Source organism: Polyodon spathula, chromosome 5 (genome assembly GCF_017654505.1).
Source record: "Polyodon spathula isolate WHYD16114869_AA chromosome 5, ASM1765450v1, whole genome shotgun sequence".
Classification (NCBI taxonomy): Eukaryota; Metazoa; Chordata; class Actinopteri; order Acipenseriformes; family Polyodontidae; genus Polyodon; species Polyodon spathula.
In genome coordinates, this window is record NC_054538.1 from 68,283,015 (window position 1) to 68,303,055 (window position 20,041).

At 39.5% G+C, this 20,041-nt stretch overlaps 1 protein-coding gene across 3 annotated transcripts; it reads right to left on the minus strand.

The window, feature by feature from the left end:
- Nucleotides 1-14,297: 14,297 nt before the first annotated feature.
- On the minus strand, nucleotides 14,298-19,957 carry supt7l (SPT7 like, STAGA complex subunit gamma). 3 transcript variants are annotated; one of them, XR_005950363.1, is made up of 6 exons: nucleotides 19,877-19,957; nucleotides 18,524-18,946; nucleotides 17,799-18,123; nucleotides 15,971-16,208; nucleotides 14,920-15,286; nucleotides 14,298-14,789 (listed from the first exon to the last, which is right to left on the minus strand). XR_005950363.1 is itself a non-coding variant. In XM_041251111.1 (5 exons), exons 2-5 carry the CDS (start codon nucleotides 18,931-18,933, stop codon nucleotides 15,012-15,014), a joined length of 1,248 nt encoding a protein of 415 aa, XP_041107045.1. In that variant the 5' UTR covers nucleotides 18,934-18,946; nucleotides 19,877-19,957; the 3' UTR covers nucleotides 14,907-15,011. The 3 variants fall into 3 exon arrangements, 2 of the variants coding, with proteins under 2 accessions (XP_041107045.1, XP_041107046.1); XM_041251111.1 differs by lacking the exon at nucleotides 14,298-14,789 and having other exon boundaries at nucleotides 14,907-15,286; XM_041251112.1 differs by lacking the exons at nucleotides 14,298-14,789; nucleotides 19,877-19,957 and adding an exon at nucleotides 19,845-19,869 and having other exon boundaries at nucleotides 14,907-15,286.
- Nucleotides 19,958-20,041: the final 84 nt, after the last annotated feature.

The window sequence follows — 20,041 nt, forward strand, 5'->3', positions numbered from 1 at the left end:
GAAAAGTAACAACAAAAACAAACAACAAACAACAAAAGTCATTTCCTTATTGTACTTCTCTTAACTGTTGCATTTGCTAATGCTTGCACCAACAAAAAGCATAAAAAGCAGCAAAATAGAATAATTACAATATTACTAAAAACTATCAAACACTTTAAAACAGAAGTAGTAATCAAAATTACAATAATCCTGTGAGACTAAATATAGCTACCGAGTGGCGCCACAGCGTACCCTTTAGTGGAAGCAAGTGCTAGCAGTTTGCAAGATGAAACCTCACTCACTGGGCAGCACACACTTTAATGAGAGCAAGTCCGGCTCCCTGGTTAGCATACAGTCAACGCTTGTTTGAAGCAGCTGGAAACTGTTCAAGCTGAATGCTAGCAATTTGAAAGTTGAAACCCAGTTAAAGCTGGTTACTGCTCTTACAACATAACTGCTGTTATATGGAATTACATAACATTTTGTTACCTGGTGTAATTACTTGGAAATAGCATGGTAAAAGACATGTGCAATGTTATTACATGGTTATGTGATTCAAACAAGCCAATAGATTTTTCTTTTAGGTTTACAAAAAGCTTAACAATGTGCTACAAATCTACATTATATGCATATAAGAACATGTTGTTGCAAAAATGTAATGTGCTGTAGATATTTCCAGTTCTGAATAGCCTAGAGATGTATTATTCTTTCAAGGAGTGCTTAATATGAATTCATGAAGAAGTTCAGCCTGGAGGAAGTATTAACTCCGAGAATGCTATAGATGTTGGGACTAATATAATCAAGTGTTGTTCCTATTCCACAATGATTAACTCATTTTAGCAGTTTCTGTATGCAAATGAGTCAGTTCATTCTGTAATTAATTAAACTGTGAGACCAAAACTGAATCTAAAGGCAAACATCCCATGTGTGCTGTACAGCACAAGTTTCAAAGTAATCCCAACCAAATCCCTACTGAAATTAATAGTGTGATATCCTCTATTATCCAGAATCTGTCTATTCTGGAATCCGGCATGAATTGTCTGTTTAAAATCAATGTAAACCTGATCGTGCAATCCAGCAGCAAGTTTTCTAAGTATGTTGTGTAAATGGGTATAATATACCTGTAGTAAAATCCTTCTTTGCATATTGCCGTAAAATAAAAATTATAAATCACTTATCTGAAATCAACCAATCACAGTGAAGTATTTGCCAAAATTCCAGTACATCTTATCCTGTGTACAGATGTCATCCTGTGCATAGAACACCACACATAATTCCCATGTTTAAACATCAAAACAAAACCCACAGGCATAGGTGCGGCAAGGTCGTCCAGCCTTTTCAGTGATGGGCCAGCTGAAAGAATTTGAATACTCAGTCTTCAAGATTTAAATAAGCCCTAACCCTAACCCTAATCTTAATAAAGGTTAGTTTGAGGTTAGGGTTAGGGTTAGGGTTAGGGTTAGGGTAATGGCTCAAGAAGAAAAAAATGTAGAACAGTTTTACATTGGCTCATCTTTCTGCACCAGGTAAAGACCTTGGCCCATCTTTCTGCGCCTATGCTACAATAACGCACATACCTGGCACCTTTAAGAAAATATTATTGAAATTACAGAAATAGAAAAGCAAGAAATTTAATCACAACAATATGCACAAAGTCAAACACATTTAATCCTTTAATGCTACTGGAGCAAGTTTCTCCTGCTGCACTTTCATTTTTAATAGTCTCTCTATGACAGATCTCAAACCACAGTGCACTAGAGCGGACATTTTGAAAAGATCTTTGAAACAGGCTTTAAAGTTAAAGTGTAAAAAGTTGTCAGGATGTTAACAATGAAAAGAAAAATTACAGGTTGTTTATTTAAACAGTTGTATCAACACATGGGAATGTATAATGTTATATTTTCTGAACCCTGCTACTCTTTAAGAGACCCCCTACAAATTACGTATCAACTTATATTACTGTAACACCATCCTTGACAGTACTTGTATTCCATGTATGTACTGTTGTAGAAGCATAACAGGTTAATAAGATATATGTCTGGAGGCGGCTGGTCTAGTCTTTATGACAAACATAAACATAAGGAGAGTAGCTTTTTATTCTTTGTGTTTTAAACATATTTTAATTGTACTGAATCTGCAAAATCGTAATAAATGAGGTATAAAGGAGTGAGCCTAACTCAGTAACCATAGCAACACTGATAAGCGAGGCCCACAGGCTCGACCAAGTTTGACTCCCTAGAATTGCCAGGTGTTGTGGGTAATTCAATTTAGTTATTGTGATCAATGAGAGATATTGTAAGTTTAGAAAGCATCAAAGGCAACCAAGAGGCTGTCTTTGTTTTAGAGTGAGTTTGTAGAGTCAGTCAGAGAAAAGGGAATGTGCTGTCAACATCTAGCAAGCAAAATCAGAAATAGGGAGCTTGCATAGAACACATTTAACCAACAACTCCAAACAACATGAATGAATAAGTCAGAGAAATGGAGAGCAGCAATTAACAACTGAACTGCAATGCTGCTAATAACATCCAGTAAATACCCAAATAAATAATATGTCAGAGAAAATGGAAGACAGCATGTAACATTTTAAACTGCAACCTCTGAATAATATCTAGAAAACACCCCATAATTAATAAACTTAAAGGACTTTGAAATACAAAGAACTTCACTACCTGGGATTGTCATTAAATAAGACAACTAATGATTAAAGATTAATGGACTGAATTTTACAGGAAGAGTTTGTGTTTTGTTACATGAACACTTAAAGAGGACATCGCTCTACAAGACATCTGCATCAACTCTGCGGAAACAAACTGAGTATTCCCAATTAAACTATAGAATAGAAAGGGTTACAGAAACTCTACTTAGGGGAATTAAATAAATGTATATTTGCAGAATGTAAAAAGTGTGCGTGTTATAGTTTTTCTTACAAAAAGAAAGGCTAGTTTTAATCTTATATGAAAATGAATTGCAGCTAACAGCTAAAATAATTGCAAGGCGATCTATGAACTTGAATAAGGCGTGTTGAATCTTGTAGACATCCTTGCAATTATGTTTTGTACTGTGTTCCTACTGTGTTTGCGTACTGTAATTCCCGTTGTATTGTGTTCCTTTATTATTGTGTTCCCTTTCCAGTCTGTTTTTCCCAAGGTTTGCTTGCATAACCCTGTCTATGTGTAAATGTAACCCGTGTGTATGGTGCTGTCTGTTTCTGCCCTGTAATTGGGAGAGGGGTATCTCTGCAGTCTGGATCCTCCAGCCGTGCAGCTCCAGTCGTGCGGTCGTGCATGCACAGGTTGTAATAGACGTCATTATTCATCTGCTAAATGTTTGTAATAATAATGTTTTTAAAGGATCTGTTAAATAATGATGGCATCATCAAATCAAGATATAATGTTAGTGTTTTTTTCAAATAAAAACATTTCAAGATCTGCTCCCAGGGAGCTCCTACACATTGATTTAAATAATCCTCCTCATTATTTTATGAACCCAGTCACATAGAAATGTTCCTCATATGCTTTTTTTTTCAGCTACTGAGATTCATTATTATTGGGGAAATGTCAAACAGTGTGATATGGATAGCTATAATAATATGTAATAATGCACACAATGATATGCATATTATCATATAATCTGACATTCCCATTGAAATCATACACTACAGTCATCTGTATTTAAATAATAATCTTCATCAACACTGTTTCAAAATGTCTCTTGTATGAACAAGACAGGCTCTCCCCTAATAATGAATAAATCATTGAAAGATAAAAAATAAAGTATATGTATGCAGTCAATGACATGCACATGTCATGCATGCACAGGTATGTCACATCAAAGACCGTAAAACCATCTTTGGAATATAAAGGATATTATTTTAAATGATATTGCTCTGATTCAAACTAAATTGCAACTAAATATTTTACAGCCGACAAAGAGTGCATAGATATCAGGGGAATAATTTTTTCACTTTTCTTTGACGTTTAAATTTATAAGAAACAAATGCATATGTTATGTTTTTGCTTTGTTACGTTTATTGTTATTGTTAATAGCAATCGTTTGATAGGGTCTTATGAAGTTCCCATTGGCTGTATTACCATAAGGTATGATGTGGTCACGTGATTGAGGTGTTCAGTTGAATAAGCTTGCCTTGGCGGTATAATGATGACGTCTAATAAAAGCTGCACACTCATGACTGCATGGCTGGAGACGCATGACAAGAGAGGCATGGCTGGAGGATCCAGGCCGTAGAGATAAACTGTTCGTAATTGGCTGTTGTTTGTCTGTGCCCATTGATCCTGGTGTGCAGCTGAGGACCAATGGGATTTGCTTAACATAAAGGGGCGAAGCTATGTTATAAAAGGGTGCTGCGCCACCAATTATGTGTTGTTGTTGCTGTCCGGGATTTGGTCATGTTCCAGAAATCAGTGAAGCAGTGAAGCAGTCAGAGCAGTGGTCTCTGAGTGGGTCTAGAGATTAGCATCCTGAATAAAAGATTTGGAACTGATTTCAACGTGTTGTCTCCCTTCTTCCCGCTGCCTGCGCAGATCCCTACATTAGTTTCCTTAAAGAACAGATGAATGGGTATTAAAATGTTTTTGTGCCATGATTCTAATTAAAGGAGATATAGACAATGAGTGAATTGCTTTCACTTGCTACTGACATGTACACCAACCTGCTCTACAAGGAAAACGTTAACACAGTAACATCTTGCCAAGGCTCTGAAAAAGCTACTCGGTCCCGCTGAACAGTTTCCAAATGTTGACAAGTATGACATGTTATGAATGTACATACTGAATGTGTTCTTAAAACATATTACACATGAAAGAGGTATAAATTATGATAGGTATGATAGATATAAATAATACATTTGTTATGACCTAACTGATGTCAGTTTAAAAAATCTTTTTTTTTTTTTTTTTTTTTCGTAATTCTGAAATTAACACAGTGAATCCATGTGGTTGTTGGGAACAACATCTGAAAATTTCAGAATGTTAGCTTTTGTACTTCTTAAAATATAACAGTTTCTGTAAGTTTTGGTTCAACTTCTGTGAGCCACAAGTGTGGATTTAAAGCGACAGGCACACAAAAATGCATTCACGTTTTCTCAAACATATTGTAGCGATCTCGGTTAACGCAGGCAGGCGCATCAGACAGGGCGAGGCAATCCTCACACCGGAGAGCAGGCACGAACCCGGGACATCCCGCACTAAAGCATAGCACAGATACCACTGTACAAATGATCCAGCTGCTTTGCAAGGAGTGTATATCGGGCTTATGTCTTCATGTATGATTACGTCACCTACCAGTCCTGCTGCTGCGTTCTTGCATGCATGCTACACTCTCCCCTGTCAGCCTCAAGTCTGTCCCGACTCGCTCACCAGGCTTCAGTCTGACGAGTGCATGACGGAGTACTTGCATCCACTTCTGACACCAACATAGCGATCTCGGGTTAACACAAGCAGGCGCATCACACAGGGCAAGGCAATGCATACACAGGCAGAGGGCGATTGCAAACCTGGGACCTCCCGCACTAAAGCATAATGCAGATACTGCTGTACAAAAGAGCCGTCTCCTTTGCAAGGAGCATATATCGGGCTTATGTCTTTGTGTGTGATTACATCACCTACCAGCCCTGCTGCTGTCTTCCCCAGTGCACGCTACACTATATATTTACATTTCTGCAACAGAATTACGTTGCTTTATTTCTTTTTAGCAATACTCACTTCTATTAATATGAAGCATAACCCATTATTTTTTAAAATAACACACTGCATGTTGGGATACTATCGTACTCATTTCCACTGTTCATTGCACTGCTAGGAATTGTAACCAAACTATTCTGACAGTGTGTGGACACATTAAGCCCAACTAAACATGAAATGGTACTTCAGTGTGGACGCTTTGAGCTGGATTAATTAAAACATTTTTGAGTAGGCCTCGCAAGTTCGGTTATGCAGTGTGGACAGGGCCTTGTACTGAGGTTCAAGAACTTGGCTTTTTAGGTTCAGATGCAGCATCTATGCAGATACATACTACACATGCACATGCACTACAGGACCCTATTGCATCTAAAGAGACCAGCCTCGAGTTCATTGCCCCAGGGGTTGTTGAGCTATGACATAACAAACAAGCATTAGGTGCTACCCTACTGTTTGCCTGTGTGCATTTTTTACCTCTCAACCCTTCCACAAGTGGTGCTATGGTTCATGCAATATGACAAAAAATCGTGGGTTTTGCCCCATAAACTTTGATGGGTAAGTTATAGGATCCCCGAATTTTGTATTTGGACACTGGGGGACAATCTGGCTTCACCCTCCCTCATGGAGAGTTGCCTCGAACATTTGGGGAGGGGGGTCCCAGGGGCAAACAATACAAGACAGAGTCCTGGGGTTTGTTCCTGCTATTAGGTGCTACCCTACTCTTTGCCTTTGTGCATTTTTTAAATCCCAACCCTTCCACCGGGGGGGCTATGAAGCACTGGATGCTAACCAGCTGAAAGTGCTAATTTTATACACTTCCTAAGGTGACATTTGGGGATGTAATGTACAGTACATTCCCATGAACAGATCTTTCTGAAAATCAAGATCGAGAACCTTCACAGCTGGACCACATTCCTGAGAACTCTGAACAATGGCTCTACTTAGCTATGAAGTTCAATGTCTTGAATAAAAAGACTCAATTTAATTGATAGCTGTCTAAGCATACCTTCTGCATGGCAACCAAAAGAGCCAGGCACCGAGCTTTTGGATTTAATATGTGCACGTCACCCTGATACTCTGTGCCGAATTTCAGCCTCCTGGGACATTCAGAGTCTGAGCGCATGGTATACATGGTGTTTCACTTTGCTATAGAGTTGAATGGGAGTGGTGTTGGCCTCTTGTTGACCCAGTAGCCCTGCAAGGCTTGGGGCAGCAGGGATCTCTTCAGATGCACTAGGGTCTTATCTATCCAAAGAGCTATGTTTTAGTGCGAGATTGCCTCACCCTTTCTGATGCGCCTCCCTGCATTAACCAAGTTCGCTACAATATTTTTAAAGTGCAAGTAGCAGGATTCTGAAAATACAGGGTTACATGTGTTGCTACAGCTGTTTAAATAACATACCTTTTTTTTTTTACTTTTCATTATTAACATCCTGACAATTTATTACATGTATAACTATAAAGTCTGTTTCAAAGATCTTTTGCAGTGCACTGTGGTTTTAACATATGTCCACTAAATCACTGCAGGAAGAGTGATTTAAAAGTACCACATCATGGATCATTATTGCTGCGTTACCTGTTTGATAGTGTTGGCAATAATCCTTACACTGTCAGTGCACTAGAGTGGACATTTTGAAAAGAGCTTTAAAACAGAGTTTAAAGTTGTAAGTGTAAAACGTTGGCAGGATGTTAACAATGAAATGCAAAATGACAGGTAGGTTATTTAAACAGGTATAGCAACATGTGGAGTGCAACGCTATATTTTTCGGAACCCTGCTACTTACTTAAGTACAGTATTAGATTATACAGTACCAATAATGTGGCCTCTCAGTTTAATGGGGAACATTTACACTGCATTCAATAAACATTACAGTGCTTGAGCAGCATAATCTTATTAGAATGCAGAACAATAATGATTCTTGAATGATATCTGATGACACATACTATTACTGTATTAATTCTGATCAGTGGTGCTGGGGGTGAACGACGGTTATGCTAGTACGAACCATTTATTTGTTTCAATTGTGACAGCGTGGAGGTGGGAAAAGGAAACAACCGCTTTGGAAGATAAGAAATAAATGTAATAAATGGAAATGCCTTAGATTTATTTCTCATTTAAAGCATTTTTCATCACTGTCACCACCCTTCTCAAGAAGCCTCTGGCCCATGTAGCAGGACGAGTCAACCCCATGGCACTGTCTTCCCAGTTTCATCCAGGAGGGACTCACTGCATTATCATTCAAAGTAACACTCTCCCCCCACTTAACACATTAACATAAAGCTAGCAAAAAAAAAAAGCAAACCTGAATGCAAAACACGAATACGAGTTGAGAGGGCATATTCATCGTCAGTGTGCTGAAAATGAATGCCAACAGTGACCCCTTGTGGCGAAAAAAGGGTCCGAACATTTTCTTTTTTTTCCCCTGATATGTTGATCTCTGTCCAGTTTGTGTTTATGCATGGCAAGTTGTTTCTGAGCTTGTTCTAAAATAAAAAGGTAGTCTTGAAGTCTTTAAAACGAAAATCTATTTTTGATATATCACTTCATTTTGATATAACATTAAAAAAATATATGGAATTGTTTTGTTAGCATCACCCGCTTTAAAGAGGAAAAAGTTACAAACAATCGGCTTATTATCGTACAGGGGGTTGAACGACCACTGCTGATTTAAGGTGTTAACTATTGATTAGAAAATAATAACATTCTGATTGAATTTGTGACTACAATACACGGCAATAGAACAACAGCTTGGAATAAATGCCCATGTATATCGTAGTTTAACCTAAAAAGGATATTATCAGAAATCCTTTTAGACAAAACAGCTGCTCCTTTTTCGCCGCGTGATCCCCTGATAACCTCCTCAATTACATCAATACAGCTCAATATAAGGCTAACGGTGCCGAAGCCTTTATAAAAGTGGGGGGCGGGGGTGGTGGTATAAAGTACTTCTATGAATAAATGAATTCAATTTAACAACTACGTCAACTATTGAAGCAGGTTATATATTTATAGTATGCTGGTTATTCAGAGTTTGCAATAACAATACTACGACGACTAATAATAACGAGCTTGTTATCTGAATGTCGGGTAGTGAATGGTGTCCCTCAAGCACCGTTTCATTTACTTCAAAATAAATTAAATGTTACCATTTAAAACAAACAACCTCCTAAGTGGAGTAGCGTAGAATCTGTGAGCCGTTTTATAATGAATAAACTGATGTGCCAGATTTTTTGACGATATAAAAATATTCTCCCAATCAGAGGTTACAGCAAGCTTACTCAGCTCCCTATCCCAAATGGTAGTTGTAATCGGAGGAGTCTTAACAGCAAGCTTACTCAGCTCCCTATCCCAAATGGTAGTTGTAATCGGAAGGGTCTTAATATTGGGGGGGGGGGGGGTTTATCATAGGAGAAGGAAACAATCCCTACCCTGGGGGGGAGAGCTAGGGGGGGGGGGGGGGGCTGGAAGGAGGATGTAAAGAGGCACCCCAGGGAACCCCATATGCATGAAGGGATGAGCGTAGCCCGAAAGAAAAGCCCTGAATAGAGTATTGTTCTTTCAAAGGCGGCCAAAGATATCATTCCGTGTGCGTATATTGCACGTTAACTAATGAGAATAAACATAAGGGCGTGAGCCAGTTGATAGAAACGCATTACACTAGATAGTGGACAGTGTGTGTAGTACATTATGCGTACGAAAAAATACGCAAACTTTATTCCATGTTTGCAAAGTATTCGCAATAATGGTGCCCGTGCGAATCGAAAAAATTAATTACGTTTTATGCCGGAAAAGGTTAGATCCTCTAAGCGATACGGTGTCACTAAAATATCCTAAATGGGACGCCAAGAAACAGGAGTTTTTGGGTGAAACCACATCTTCATAGCCCTGCATTGGAAAACTCAATAGTAATATTGAAATTTCGGTAAGGCGAGCCCGCCAGAGGATTTAAAGCGCTACAAGGTGGCTAAATGAATCCTGGTGTTCTTGCCATTCTAGATAAATTACGAGCACAACAAATTAATCTTAGTAACACATTTGTGGGAATTGATAGAGGCAAGGAGGAGAACAAGAAAGTAATCCGGGGCAACAAATTCAATTTAGTCGCAGCTATTCTGCCCTGAAGGGCATGCTGAAGCTGTACTTTAGGAAACATACTCCCAAAGTTTCCTTCTCTAATTGATGGCAGCGTTTTGTAAATTTTTATGCCCAAGTATGTAAAACTGTCTGTGCAATTAAGAATAGGTGCTAAGGTATAAGTAATGCGTCTGTAGTAAATAGATTTAAGGCCAGCAAAGCAGATTTAAACCCATTGATCTTGTAACCTGAAAAAGAACCAAAAATCAAACAACTGCAAGGCATTAGGGAGGGAATTAGATATATCTGCAAGCTATAATAATGCATCATCTACATACAGAGAGATGTAGTGTTTGATGCGCTGGATGTCAATAGGAGTGATCACACTGTGGATTTGTGTTCAACCTGCTAACCTGTGACCTTGGATATAATAACACATCTCACAGACCTGCTGGTAATTGCACACGGACAAAGTGAAGATACAAGGATGCACAGACAACCTCTCCGTTCTTCCTTACTCCACTGTTAACAGACCTCAACCAACTTCTAAAGATCTGGTTTGATGAGGTCCACATAACATTACCGTAGACTGGGATACTTGAAGATGACTCAATGATTTAACCCTTTAATCATTTTCTCTGATTGATGCTATTCTGTAACTTTGTGAACTGCATAACTGAGTCATTTCTTTATTCATCTACTGTAGCTATTCTCTATTCAATAAACTGCTTTACTTTACCAGAGTTGTTCCATACATTGTTATGGATGCACATATATTTAAACTTTTGAAGTGTAGGGTTTCCCAGATAATTTGAGATTACCATACTCCTTTGGTCAACGTTAGGGGTTGATGGTCTGAATAATTTTTCATCCTGAATCTTCATGAGTGTTGTCTTTGAAATATTTGTCAATCTCTTGCAATTACATTAGACAAAAATAACTAAAATATTACAAAAAAGAATGCAGTGTATAACTTGCTAAAGAAGATCCTTTGCAAGTTTTATGACAATTAAACAAGTTGCACTGAAGATCTTTCAAAACCCTGTGACATACGTACTGTAGTGTTATGACTCGTATTAAATGAATATCAACAGAACAAAATTCCATCATTTCAAAAAAGGGTCACTAATTAAAACAACCTATTCGCTCTTCTGAAGTAGAACCAAATAATCTTCCATATGTAAGTGTTATTTACACTGTTAAATGCGTCGTTCATAGCTACTTATAACCACTACATGTATGTATATGGAAAAATGTGTGAAATATAAACTAACAGCCTCTGATTATGATGCACTTGATCATTTGTGTTAAAGAAGGTCTTTAGCAAGTTTCATCAATATAGGACAAGCAGTTAACTCTAAAATGACACAACTGCAATGACTTCTTACATTTCTCTAAAAATACCAACTACACCTATTAAGGTTACAATGGGGTTTTTTTCTTTGATTACCTTGTGAACCCAGTCAGATGAACCAGCATAAGAAAGAAGCTCAACAGGCACAAGTCTGGAGTTAAATGGACAAGATCTTCTGAGAAATCAGCGTGGGAAAAAGATTCTACAAGTATCAATCAGTTTCGCCCAATTTCCCTGTTAAATGTGGAAGGCACGATTTTCTTCAGCATTGTTGCTCAGAGATTGTCAGCTTACCTGTTGAAGAACTGCTTCATTGACGCTTCAGTTCAGAAAGCCTGTATTATAGGTTTCCCAAGATGCTTAGCGCACATCAGTGTGATCTGGCCCCAAATTCAAACAGCTAAAAAGGAGAGGAGGGAGCACCATGTGACATTCCTGCATTTAGCCAATGCATACGCTTCAGTACCACATGAGCTTCTTTGGGCACCAAATTATTTTTTCAGTGTAACAAGGACAATAACAAATTAAGTGAAAGCCTACTTCTGAGATTTGCAATTTAGTTTTTCAACTTCAGAATTCAGCACTACATGGCAATGTCTAGAAATTGGAATAATGGCAGGATGCACCATTTCTCCACTGGCTTTTACCATGTCAGTGGAAGAAATTATTAGGGCGTCAAAATGGTTAGTTGGAGGAGAATGCTTGGCTTCTGGAATGTGACTGCCACAAATTGCAGCATGCATGGATGACATGACAATCATGACTACAACAGTAGCCTGCACTAATCAGTGATTGGGCAAACTAATCAATAACAATGAATGGGCACAAATGCAATCCAAGCCCACTAAGTCAAGGAGCACCTCTATAATTAAAGGTAAAGGTAGTGGATGCAATACTAAGTGTCTGGGAAGCCTGTGAAAAGTCTTGGGAGATGGTATGATGGGGACCTAAAGGACACAGTTTGTGTGAGACAACAAGCAGTGCAAGGGTTGAACAGCATAGACAGCAGCACTTTGCAGGGCAAATTTAAACTCTGGTGCTTTCAGGTCAACATATGATGGTCTCCCATTACCAAATAACCTTAATCTGTGGGTAGGAGAAGATCCATGGTGTCCTTTGTGTTCATTGTCAGCTACATCAAGACACATTTTAATATGAGGTAAGGTGTAGAGTCCAGGTTTACCCAGTTGAGGTGGGTTGTTGAGGATTTGTGGCATACTCCACAACTCGGTTTCTCAGAGACATCGGATTCAGTGGTCAAGACTTGTGACGCACAGTGAAGAACTTATCTAAAGCAGCAGAGAGGAGCAGCAACTGGCTATGGTTGACATGAAAAGATTCTGGTTGGGGACCACAAGCACAGTAGAACTAAAAAAACGTTGATGTAAAGGAAGGTAAGCGAGCTGGGTTTAGCTGAGTGGGGGATGGAAGGGGGTGATGCTGGGACACCAGAATCACTGTCAAGTCCTCTTAAGGTGTCGTGGGCTAGTCGATGAAACACCAAGGATGGAAGGTGTCCACTTGAAGTCCCCAGAGAAGTACCCTACTCAGCTCAGTCCAGACGGTTGTCATGCTGATGCGCTAGGGAGGCTGCACTGTGGTTGATCCCTGGAGCCAGCATTACACTTCAGCCATCAACACCAGGCAGAAGAATATCTACATCATCAGATGGAAGGAAACGCAGATGGAACATTAGTTTACAGTAAAAGAAGCTAGGTCTTAGTTGGTGCTTATATTGGTGAGAGCGGAGTCCAATATCAGTATGAAGTTTTAACACCTACTCTCATGTAATGGAAATCAGGAGCTGATTAAAATATGTTCTTGGTGTTATTGATGATATTATCCACAGACATGGAGTGAACTTCCATTGCTATGCTGATGATACCCAGCTATATTTGTCCCTAAAGCCAGGAATTTATTTAGCCTGGGTGTTATTAGCTACTTGCCTTACAGACATGTATTCTACAGTCAATAAGCAGTTATATAGATATATGGAAAACTTTAGTGTGAAATACTTACAGTAATAATGTAATAAAAATGAGTATGGATAGAATGGTATTCTTGTTTTCTTAATTATGACTTTCACTAAGATTGAGTATCTGTAAATCTCTGTCTATTAGGTGGGGGGGGGGGGGGGGATTAGGAATTTGCAAGTACAGCTTCATTCTCCCTCAGTTCAACTAGTTTAATTGTAAATATCTCAGTTGTGAGGTGGGTGGAGAGCTATGGATATGTGCCTTAGATTTATCAGGTGTAATGTAGTTTAACTAGCAAGCTAAATAATAAAATTACCTAATTCTGTGAAAAGGATTAAATAGAGTGGAACTGTGGAACTAGGTTATGAATCGTCTGAAGCATTTGACTACTAAAATAAATGTGCTCTGTGCTTATACCCACAATCGATGTCTGGATTCTTTATACTGCCTTCTGCCTGGATTAACATCAAACCAGCCGGACCACCATTATACCTCTCTGGTATTAAACAGGTAAACCAAAGACATAAAGTCACTTCAATTTCTCCATATTCATTTACTATACAGCACACATTTTTGTTTAAAGGGAGTGTGACTGAAAGACAATGATTCTTGGTGGTAAATCTCCCTCCCAACTTGTGAGGGCACTAAGTAACGGGAACAGAATACTCTGACTACTTGACCTGACATTTCGTTCCGAGGGTTAAAGGAAGTCGGTCATGTAGAAAAGAGACAGAGCTTCGGTAGACTAACTCATTGACCCGGAGGGCAAATGATGTGGCAGCTGCAGATCATAAAAAAGAAGCTGCAATTGTTTACCAAGGGCTCATGAGTGACGGTGTAAATAGGGGTGAATGCAATGTTACCTGTTCCTTTGCTTTGGTTGGTATTAAGTAACCTGGAAGGACCTGTATTGTTGTTGGATAATCATGAGGGTTTGTTTTGTTTTGTCTATTTGTTACGTGTTATCACTAGACAGCTAACACATTCCGGAGCTGTCGTCCCAGAACAGCACTGTGCCTGTATCACAAATACAACTGTACTAAGGGACTTGTGTTTGTGTTTTGTGTGGGTGTATAATAATAACAGGATTATTATTTGCAGGGCAACACAGGGATTATAAATTAAGTATTATTTACCTCCGTTATTATTTACTGTTTGTTTTGCCATCAGGCACTGGACTTAAAAATAAATAAAACAAACCTTTTCACCTGGATTACAATTGTCTGTCTGTTCTTTAATCACCTGCACCTGCACACTATCAACCACTTTGCCACAGGGAGTTATTCAAATAAATCTACAACTGGTCATGTAACGAAATGATATCCCAAACGTTGGAGACAAAATGTTTACCTTTTACAGAAATCAGTGGCCAGATTATTCAGAATACATCATCTTTCTTACAGACCTCTTCTTGCTTGGAACAGAATACACATTTGTAAACAATGCAAAGCTGTAGCATCACTTTAATATTTTTTTTTTCCCCGGTAAGCTCTGGTTTTGGTGTAGGTAAAATTAAGTCCCCAACACCAGCTGAAATATCCCCCTTGTCTTCTGTATTCTATCCACTTGACTTTATTTTCTTGTGTGGCTGCTGTTTATATTTTATAGATACAGAGCTATTCAGTTGCACACAGTCATCTATGTCCCAAAGCTTCTCCAAAAAGCAATAAAAAGCTTGAATGAACTGCAGGGTGTTTGAAGTTAGAAGTCTACAGGAAAGAAAAAAAAAAGTTAAAAACTGTAATGAAATTGCAGGTTACTGGCATACCCACTGCAATCCAGAGTCCTCTGTTCAAAGCACTTTCACCCTTTCTTTTCAAGTTAACCCTGCAGAAGTACCTGGTGTAACCCTGGTTGTCTCAGGAGTTCTGTCCATAACATATTGTTGCCGGTAAAGTAGTCTAGATAAACAGCTGGGGTGGGATGAGATGTCACATCTTCTTGAAGCGTTTCTTAAGGTGCTGGTTGAAGACAGGCGAGGTGCCCATAAGGCTGTCGGGGGAGTGGGAGCCGTAACTGGCATCGGAGCCGGCCCCGTTGGGGGAGGGCGGGATGCCAGACTCGCTAATGGTTGACATGGGCTCCTCGAAGACGTTATCCGCCAGCTCGCCATGCCCGTGCCCGTGCACCTGCCCCTCCTCCACATCCTGCGGCTCCATCTTCACCTGCGCCAGGTTCCACAAGGGGGAACCGTTGCCCACCGCACCTGTCAAACAAGAAACAGCTTTTTAACAGCTGGTGCAGTAGTTAGTCAATGCAGTCCTGTTTCCAGATTTAGACTTTCATCTTCAAATTGATAGATCAGGCCTTTCTTTTTTTTGGTCATGCTGCAGGTATGTAAAAATATTCAACACCTGTGCCGTTTTTGGGTATTCGGATCACCTGAAATACAGGAGCGCTATAGAATCAAGTACACACAAGATAACATATATATGAATAGGGTAATCCTATACACTTGTACAGTGGCGCTCAAATTCATGGTGTCACCAGCCCTGAAACACAAGGACAGGGCGTGGGACATTTGTTTGCCCTGGCACACCAAATTTCTTGGTATTCCTGAATTGCCTCCTCTTAAATATATGCAAAACCTTGCACTTAACAATCTGTCCTACTAGTGCAGTAGTATCCTAAATATTATCAATTTACTACCAATACAGAATGGCTGTGTGAAACCTGCCAGTGTACGTCCATCCATGTTGAAATACAAGCTTTTCTGTTGCATGTGATTGAAAGCATGTCTCCCCCCATAAGTAATTTATCATGGGGATGCTAATTATATCCAAAACAATGCAGGCCACTAAAGCCCTGTATCACAAAGGAATCCACCATTACACTGTATTCAGGTTTCACCACACTTTTACTGCACTAGTTGATACTCTCCTGCAAGTACCTCCTGTATGTGGGGAGCAGTCTCCCTCAAGCCCGGTTGATAACCTCTCGCTGGGTGCCCCCAGCACCCCAATTGGCAGGGACTGGTCCCCTGAGGCCAGGTCTGCCTCCAGCTCCTCGTTGATCGGGAAGGTGATGTCGCTTAGAGGCTCCTCCTTGATCTTCAGGGGCTTGGCGTCCTCCGCTGCTTTCTCAGGGTTCACCAGCCACTCGTACTCCTCAGACAGCTGCTTGCTAACCTGCAGGTGAGTGAATCATTTCATATCAAGTAACCTAAACGTTTATTAAAAAAGAAACAACTCCTAGCCACCTTTAGACATTTCGGGTTGCATTTGAGCGCAGCACAACAAACCATTGAATTTATCCACATTTTATTCACGCAATTCTAAGGACATGTGAACTGGTTATAGTTGGGGTTAAGTGTTCTCATAGGTTAGCTGTCTTCTTTAGCTAGAGGTATTGAAGTTAGTACCGACAGTTGACCCCATGGTTTTGATGCTCAGCCAGTATTTTTTGTCCTCTTGTCCATCCATTTTATATAGAGGTAGCATCAAGTAAGTGACTGGTCCATCCCTAATGAATTCTGTGCTTTTTATTTATGATTCTCGATAAAATATTGGGAGTGTAATAAGGTTCTTTCAAGTAGAAGATTGTCCCTCTACATAGTATTTTTCTCAATTTATACATAGTATACTTGTTTAATATAACATAATATGTTTATTGGAGACTGCAGCAGGGTTTCCATGCAGTTTAGAAACTCCAAATTCTCCATCCATTCTCATGAGAATGTGACATAGCACGTACATATCACGCACAATCATCATGTTGTAGCAGGTGCACGACTTAAAAGGGTGGGCAAGTTGCCTTCTCACGCAAAACAAAATGATCAAATTGACCAAAAACTGTTTTTTTTTTGTTTTTTTTTGCATGGAAACAAGTCTGAAAGTCATAGAGTATGTTCACAGGACTTCAGCAGTGATGATCCCGTTTGTGACGTAACCTCACACAACTTTTTACTACAACTGAATGCTGTACCAAGCAATTCTGAGATCTGCTGGTAATAGCATTGGTAAGCTCTTTAACCAAATAGGGAAACAATAAGCATATGGTACAAGGGGTTTAGAGACCTCTTCATTCAGTATTTTTTTTCTTTTTTAAGTGACACCAGTGTTTGAAATGATTGCCATTTAACTCATAATAACAGTGCTTCACAGTTTAGTTGTTTTATAAGCAAGGTTATAAAAAATACTGAAGCTACTACAAAGTAAAACAAATGCAACTCTTTACAATAAATAAATAAATACATACATAAATAAATACATAAATAAGCCCTTGGCAAAGCACATACAGATATATTTTTCATCCTTTATACTTGGTGTTTGGTTCTTCTACACAATCTAAAAACTTTGTGTAAACCCAGCTTCGAAAGCTGCACAATATCTGTTGTCACACAAGGCCAAATTGGACAGAATTGTAGACAGAAACATTTAAATATACCATAATATTAATACGGACATTTGAATCTGGAGGAGGAGAATTTGTCTCCCTAAAAGAAAACTAAATGGAAACCCACATTTCCCACAAGGTACTATCAAAATAGTGTGAGAAAAAGGTGAGACTCATTTTTATTTTTCCATGGAAACCTTGCCAACGTGTTGTTGTTTTTTGTATATATTTTTTAAAGATACAAATACGTACTGGACCACTATAGTTTCTGCAAATTAAAAGATAATTGCAGCTTCAAGTAAACAATACTAGTTGTCAAATACATGCTACTGGAAATCAGAGATGGTGTAGCTGGGTTGCCATGGTCCTGGAATCAGTCTTACCTGCAGCATGTAGCTGTGGTAGTCCTTGATGCGGTGCTGCCAGAAGAGATGCAGTGATAGCACGCTGCCGATGCCAGCCTCGTGAAACACCTGCTCCACCACATCAGGGAAGGGCGTAGCGCCCAGGCGGGCCTCTCTGTCCACAGCCACGCGCAGCAGCCGGCTCAGCCGCAGGTAGTGCTCATGAGCCACATCTGTCAGCATCTCCAGCACGCTCTCCTGCGCCGACTCAAAGCCTGCATGGGCAAGCACTGTGGCCACTGACTGATATAGAAGCTGCCGACAAGAGGGCCAGCTCAGCTCCGTCACAGGCTCCCCTTTTCCTCTGGGGGCAAACAATGACAGATTCTTTATAGCATATCTCAGATGTTAAGATGTATTATAAGCCTGATGAAAAGAACATTTTTAAAGCCAAGATTCTATCCCGCTTCCCTGACCGGAATTCAACATTCTCTTTTTTTTTTTTTTTTTTTTTTTTAATAAGCCACTGCACTACCTTAGTCTTTTGCACTTTCTCTTACTGACCATTGGCATATGTGATTTGAAGACAGTTTTTAAAGATATTTGCCATTGTTGCCTGATATAAGGAATGGATTCTACTGCCTCCGCGGAATCACATCAGACACTCCTTTCACAAGCTTGACCGGTGAAAATGCACAGTCTACAAACACTTGGAACATCTTTCACTTACTCTAATCACTACAGCAGGTGCTGCACAGACTCACTTGTAGAAATCACTCTCCGGGTCGCTGTGTAGGAGCTGGAAGGGGAGGTGGGGTGCCTTGCTGTCGAGGGGTAGCAGATCGTCGGGGATGGCTGGTGTGGGGGGCCTAGCAGGCAAGGTCTCGTTCTCCTCCAGCCTTGCACCCCCCTCAGTCTGGGGTTGCCCCTGTGCAGTGGCGAGCAGTCGTCTGAGCCGGCGCACGTGCTGGTTAAGCTGCACAGTGTGGATGGTCAGGCTGCAGGGCTCAGAGGGCACGTCGAACATGGTGGTGGGGCGTGGCCGATGGGCAGAGGGCTGGTGCAGTGGTGGATCCTGCACCTCTACTGAGCGAAACTCCCTCTGCAGCAAGTCGAAGGAACTCCGACTGGATGGCACCGCCGACACAGGGATCTCACCCCAGTACCGCATCATTCTACCAGTCAGGCTGTGAAGGAAATCATACAAACAGTAGAATACATTATGTACTGGGCAAACTTTTTTTTTTTTTTTTTTTTTTTTTTATTCATTCAGACAGTTTTGCTCATTGAGATAAAAGTAACCACCACAATTATGTACAGTAGTTGAAGATATTGACTTGCCAATTTTTTTTTGCATTTATTATTATTATTATTATTATTATTATTAATTTATTATCAGACACCCATATCCACGGCGACTTACAGTTGTTGCAAAGTATCACTTACAGATAAGCAGTAATGAAATACGAAACACAACAAAATCTGTGGTAAATAAGAGCAAATTCAAATGAGAGAATACAAAAATACAGTAAGTAATTACATTTGAGTGTGATTTCGCATAAAAGCAGTTCAACTTATCGTGCAAATATCTGCTTATAAGAGTAAATTCCATTAGTAAGTACAATAAATGGATAAGAACGATTTCAAATAAGAGCAATTACAGAAAATATCCATACGCTTACCGATTTAAGACTAAAATCTAGTACAAAATACAGAAAAATAGTTATAACTGAGAGAAGTCGTATAATAATACAGCAAAGTGTGTTGCAGTTAAGAAGTGCAGGTACAGGATGATGCAAGTACTGATACAATTGGGTGCCAAATAGTCCTGTAAATAGTCTCTCTGAAAACTGCAATAATAATACCAACTGGTTGTTTTTCCAAAAAAATCCAGTGAACAAGACGAACCGAAATAAATACTGCCAAACATAAAAAAAACCACATCAAAGATAACATTTTGAAACTAAGATTTGAGAGGAAGGACTGCCCCGTACAAACAGAATCAGAACGCATAAATGAGATAGTAACGCCACCCTCTTGGTATGTGTATTCGTATTTCGTGCTTCACTTTCAGCATGTACTTACTAAATGTATACTCATATAATAAAAGCACCGACCTGTTCGATGTTTTGCAAAACACAACGAGTCCGTCTTGTACTTTGCTCTGGTGTGAAACCAAATATGATTAAGTGGTTCCTTGCTTTAAAAATGCAGCATTAAATTAAATGACAACAGAATGTTTCAACATTTGTTTTGGTTTATTTTTGTTTTTCGCGTAATTG

What these genes read in the sequence shown, in the direction of transcription:
- supt7l (XM_041251111.1), bottom strand. Translation starts at nt 18,933, where the DNA reads ATGATGCGGTACTGGGGTGAGATCCCTGTGTCGGCGGTGCCATCCAGT. An exon ending in ACCACAGCTACATGCTGCAG is followed by an intron (nt 16,209 to 17,798) that starts GTAAGACTGATT and finishes ACTCACCTGCAG; the next exon opens with GTTAGCAAGCAGCTGTCTGA. An exon ending in CTGCTCCCCACATACAGGAG is followed by an intron (nt 15,287 to 15,970) that starts GTACTTGCAGGA and finishes CTTGTTTGACAG; the next exon opens with GTGCGGTGGGCAACGGTTCC.